This window comes from Terrapene carolina, unplaced genomic scaffold, assembly GCF_002925995.2.
Source record: "Terrapene carolina triunguis isolate 2854851 unplaced genomic scaffold, T_m_triunguis-2.0 Scaffold34909, whole genome shotgun sequence".
Taxonomy (NCBI): Eukaryota; Metazoa; Chordata; order Testudines; family Emydidae; genus Terrapene; species Terrapene triunguis.
The window spans coordinates 19,135-24,811 of NW_020699260.1; the positions used below are offsets into that span (position 1 = coordinate 19,135).

At 45.9% G+C, this 5,677-nt stretch overlaps 1 protein-coding gene across 1 annotated transcript; it reads left to right on the top strand.

Moving 5' to 3' along the window:
- Positions 1 to 3,677: 3,677 nt before the first annotated feature.
- LOC112121516 (olfactory receptor 52E2-like) lies at positions 3,678 to 4,616 on the top strand. Its single transcript, XM_026646325.1, has one exon. The coding sequence runs from the start codon at positions 3,678 to 3,680 to the stop codon at positions 4,614 to 4,616; it is 939 nt and encodes a 312-aa protein (XP_026502110.1).
- The last annotated feature ends 1,061 nt before the right edge of the window (positions 4,617 to 5,677 follow it).

The window sequence follows — 5,677 nt, forward strand, 5'->3', positions numbered from 1 at the left end:
CACTGAGTTTAACCTAGTCTGAGGAGGTATTTCTGTGAGATGTCACTGTGGTGTCTGGCACCTGGTTTTGGTCCTGGGTGAGGGGTGTCCCTATGTGGCAGGGATGGAAGTTCTGGGGGTGGGGGATCTACATGGACCGGTGACCAGCACCAGGGGTTGTGGGGCAGGAAGAGGGCTGTACACAGGCAGGCTGGCAGTGCTGCAGGCTGTGGGGGCAGGTAGGGGGTGTACACAGAGAATTGGGCCCTGCTGAGGGATGTGGTGGAAGGCAGGGGGTGTGCAGTGACAGGCGAGTAGCACTGAGGCTTTGTGGGTGCTGTGACATTCTATACCTTGGGGGAGCGTACTGTAACCCCCATATTCCTCATTTTCAGATAATTGTGATCTTACATATAGAGCAGGGATGGGCAAACGTTTTGGCCCGAGGGCCACATCGGGATTGCGCAACTGTATGGAGGGCTGGTAGGGAAGGCTGTGCCTCCCCAAACATCCTGGCCCCCGCCCCGTATCTGCCCCCTCCCACTGCCCACCCCCTGACTGCCCCCCTCAGAACCTCCAACCCATCCAACTTCCCTCGGCTCCTTGTCCCCTGACCGCCCCCTCCCGGGACCCCTGCCCCTAACTGCCCCCCAGGACTCCACCCCCTTATCCAACCTCCCCTGCCCATTAATTTCATTTGGTGCCCCCTAGTCCTTGTATTATGGGAATAAGTAAATAACTTTTCCTTATCTACTTTTTCCACATCACTCATGATTTTATATACCTCTATCATATCCCCCCTTAGTCTCCTCTTTTCCAAGCTGAAAAGTCCTAGCCTCTTTAATCTCTCCTCATATGGGACCCGTTTATGTTCTTCTATGTGTCTGACAATTTTATTCTTTACTATTGTTTCAACTAATTTGCCCGGTACTGACGTTAGACTTACCGGTCTGTAATTGCCGGGATCACCTCTAGAGCCCTTTGGCGTCACATTAGCTAACTTCCAGTCATTGTAACTATCTTCCAGTCCTTATATTTTATTTTATTTTTGGTAACCACTCTGACTTTTTGCCTATTACGTAATATCAATCTTTGTAGTTAATAAATCTGTTTGTTTGTTCTACCCGAAGCAGTGCGCTTGGTTTGAAGCATGTCAGAGACTCCCCTTGGGATAACAAGCCTGGTGCATATCAATTTCTTTGTTAAATTGATGAACTCATATAAGTTTGCAGCGTCCAGCGGGCATAACTGGACACTGCAAGACGGAGGTTCCTAGGGTTGTGTCTGGGACCGGAGATATTGGCTAGTGTCATTCGGTTGCACAATCCAAGGAGCAGCTCACATGCCAGCGGCTATGCATGAACAGCCCAGGAGTGGGGGTTCTCACAGCACAGCAGGGTCAGGCTGGCTCCTGGAGTCAAGGATTGGAGTGACCTAGCAGATCACCGGTCCGGATAACACCAGGGGAACGTCACAGGGTCACAGAGCGGCATGTAGACAGACAAGTGGGCAGTGCTGCTGAAATAATTTTTTTCTCTGTATTTGTTGGTCCAAGGCCAGCTTTGGGACCTTTCCTGGTACAGAGTGCGTTTGGGGAGTTTCAGAATCTCTTTGCCCTGGCAAGCCACAGAACTGCAGTCTGGGTGACACAACCTTTACTCAGTTTTGCTTCCAATTGTTCTTGTTATGTAACTTCAGGCATTTCACTGGTAGAAATAACCATTGATATTTTTGTGACACTGTACTCCATATTGTTCATAGGGATATTACTATGATATGATTATAGGCTATAGCATAATTATGATGCATTTTATGCAAGATGGGTCATGTAATATGTCATTGGAAAAGTTATGACTTTCTGAATATGATTATCCTATTTATATGAATGTATGATTTTTGTCTGAGGTTATGAATATTGACTACTTATCTGTATTTCAAATGTAGTTACAACTGGGTAACGCCCACTAGGCAAGATGTTTTCAGTCTAGATAGCTGGTTGGGAAGGGCCTATTCAGGGCAATGAGCCATTGGGGGAAACAATAGGCCATAAGAGAAACTGATCTCCCACATAAGAATGCATCAGACAGCCTATAAGTCATGGATGGAATTATAAGATCATCTAGTCTGACGTCCTGCATAATTTCACCCAGTTACCTCTATATTGAGCCCAATGACTTGTGATTGACTAATGCATTTCTTGAATTAATCTAAAATTTATCTTCCAGGAAGGCATCCAGTCTTGATATGCAGGTGTCTGTAGAATCCACCACCTCCCTTGGGAGTTTGTTCCACTGGTTAAGCACCCTCACTGTTAAAAAAGTGTGCCTCAATTCCAAATTTAATTTTTTCTGGCTTCAGTTACCAGCCATTGGTTTCTGTTATACCTTTCCCTGCTAGATTAAAGAACCTGTTAATAGTTGGTATTTCATCCCTGTGAAAGTGCTTGTACACAGTCATCAGTTCAGCTTTCAATCTTCCCTATTCTATTCACTACGGTCCTATTTATATAGTGTCATAACTATAAAGGGAAGGGTAACAGCCCTCCTGTGTACAATACTATAAAATCCCTCCTGGCCAGAGACTCCAAAATCCTTTTACCTGTAAAGGTTAAGAAGCTCAGGTAACCTGGCTGACACCTGACCCAAAGGACCAATAAGGGGACAAGATACTTTCAAATCTTGGGCAGGGAGGAAGGCTTTTGTTTGTGCTTTTTGTTTTGGGGGTTGTTCGCTCTTGTGACTAAGAAGGACCAGACATCAATCCAGGTTCTCCAAATCTTCTGAACAAGTCTCTCATATTTCAAACTTGTAAGTAACAGCCAGGCAAGGTGTGTTAGGTTTATCTTTGTTTTCTCAACTTGTAAATGTTCCTTTTGCTAGAGAGTTTGCCTCTGTTTGCTGTAACTTTGAACCTAAGGCTAGAGGGGGTTCCTCTGGGCTCTTTGAATCTGATTACCCTGTAAAGTTATTTTCCATCCTGATTTTACAGAGATGATTTTTACCTTTCTTTCTTTAATTAAAAGCCTTCTTTTTAAGAACCTGATTGATTTTTCCCTGTGTTAAGATCCAAGGGGATTGGATCTGGACTCACAAGGAATTGGTGAGGGGAGTGTGGGGGGAGAATGATTAATTCCTCCTTGTTTTAAGATCCAAGGGGTTTGGATCGGTGTTCACCAGGGAATTGGTGGAGGAGTCTCTCAAGGCTACCCAGGGAGGGAAAGGTTTTGGGGGGAAAGACAGAGTTTCCCAAATAACTCATAAATCATTTGGGTGGTGGCAGCAAAAGCAGATTTAAGCTGGTAGTTAAGCTTAGAGGTTTTCATGCAGGTCCCCACATCTGTACCCTAAAGTTCAGAGTGGGGAAGGAACCTTGACAGATGTTATGACTCTACAAGGGCATGTGACCCGGCCCCATAACTCTGGACTCCATCTTGGGGAGTCTGTAATTTTCCCACAAACTGGTCTGGGAACCAAGTTTTGAAACAAAGGGTTCCTGCCCTATGCTAAAGCTATATAAAGCAGGAAGTGACATCATCGGTGGTTCTTCACTCCACACTCAAGAGGACTCCTAGATTGTTAATAACGATAAAATATTTACCGTACTATTTGTTATAAACCATGTAACCCCCCTCGCTGTGCTTCTCTCCCTTCACAGGCACCTTGAGCATTTCTGAGTCGAATCGACGCATCGACCACCTCATGGCAGCTTTCAACCTCACCCCTTCTGATCCTTCAACATTCATCTTAATGGGCATCCCTGGCCTGGAGGCTGCCCACATCTGGATTTCCATCCCTTTCTCTACATTCTACATTATCAGCCTCTTGGGAAATTTCACACTTCTGTCTATTGTAGGTAAGGAGCAGACCCTGCACAAGCCGATGTACCTGCTGCTCAGCATGCTGGCACTCACAGACATCGCCACACCTACTTTGGTTGTGCCAAAGGCACTGTGTATATTTTGGTTCAATTGGAAAGGCATTACTGCAGTTGGCTGCCTCACCCAGATGTTCTTCCTCCACACGGTTTCTGTTATGCACTCAGGCACCCTCGTGACAATGGCCTTTGATCGCTACGTTGCCATATGTAACCCTCTGAGATACACCACCATCCTCAGCAATGCACAACTAGCTAAGCTAGGGCTTGTAGGTTTGATAAGAGCTATTCTCTTCATTCTGCCCCTACCCCTGCTCATAAGTCAGCAGCCATTCTGTGCCAACCGCATTATCCCCCACACGCAGTGTGAGTACATAGGTGTGGTGAAGATGGTGTGTGGGGACATCACAGTCACCAGGATATATGCCATGGTGCTAATGTTTGTAATCAATGGGTTTGACCTGACGCTCATTGCCCTGTCCTACGGTCTGATCATCAGGGCCGTCCTCAGAATCTCCTCTAAGAACGCCCACCAGAAAGCCCTCAACACCTGCACAGCCCACATCTGTGTGATGCTGACATATTATACCCCTGGCCTCTTCTCCAATCTCACCAACCGGTTTGGTCAGGGCATCGCTCCCCATGTTCATATCATCTTGGCCGACCTCTATCTCCTCATCCCTCCCATGCTCAACCCTATCATTTATGGGGTCAGAACCAAAGAGCTTCGTGACAAAGTAGTAAAATACACCTGCAGAAGTTGATCGCCTGTGGCCACTGACTTTAAACCTGTGTGACAAGAGGGGGGAAGCATATCTCCTCGTTAATCAAGGGCACCCTGTCCCAGTTTGGTTGAGCTAAGCATTGTGGAAGTTCATAGTCTGAGAAGTTCCTCCCACACAATATCTTATCACTCCATCACTAAGCACTGCTCTTTCTATTGCTGAGTTCCCTCTCTTTGACCATCACCTGACCTCTTTCATTGTCACCCATCAGCCTCAGCCCCACACACCCTGTTACTCAGCCTTTCCGTAACTCTAAGGCTATGTCTACACTACCGTGGTAAGTGAACCTACTCTCCGCAACTCCAGCTACGTGAATAACGTAGCTGGAGTCGACATACCTTAGATCAAGCTACCACAGGATCTACACCACGGAGCAGTTGATGGGAGAAAATTTATCTTACTCTTCTCATTGGGGGTCTGCAGTCAATTTGGTGGGTCTTTACTAGACCCTCTAAATCAACCACCGGTGGATCAATCTCAGAGCGACGATCCCAGCTGTAGCGTAGACCTGCCCAAAGACTACCATAAAATACTGTAGCATTGATGCAAAGTGGTTTTCCATTAGTCCCTAAGCGGTCATGGTTCTTGTTCAGTTTTACAAACAGAAGCTACACTTTCAGATAGCCAAAGAGAAAAAGAAAGAAACGGCAATGCTGAACTTCTTTATCATATGAACAGTGATCCTGTGAGCAAAATTTGCCTGATTTTTCTACGTCGAATCCATCAGGAAACCTGGAGGATAATCCTAATGTTTCAGGTGGAAAGTCCTAATACAGGAAAGCTGCTGTAGGAATTGAGGACATTCTACTAGAACTTACTGGTGAGAGTTGTGAAACCGTGTGTTTTTGAGAACTGGACTGCTGTATTTAACTACTACATCACCTTTGAGTACAAATAACTTACTGCTTTGCCCAGTTGATTTTGGAGTGGAACAGACTATGAACTTTCCTTACGTCCCAGAGAGGGCTCTTTGTGATATCCCCGTGCCCACAGAGCGGGGTTTCTTGTTTTCGTGAACTTTTCCCATTCTTTTGTTCATT

What these genes read in the sequence shown, in the direction of transcription:
- LOC112121516 (XM_026646325.1), top strand. Translation starts at nt 3,678, where the DNA reads ATGGCAGCTTTCAACCTCACCCCTTCTGATCCTTCAACATTCATCTTA.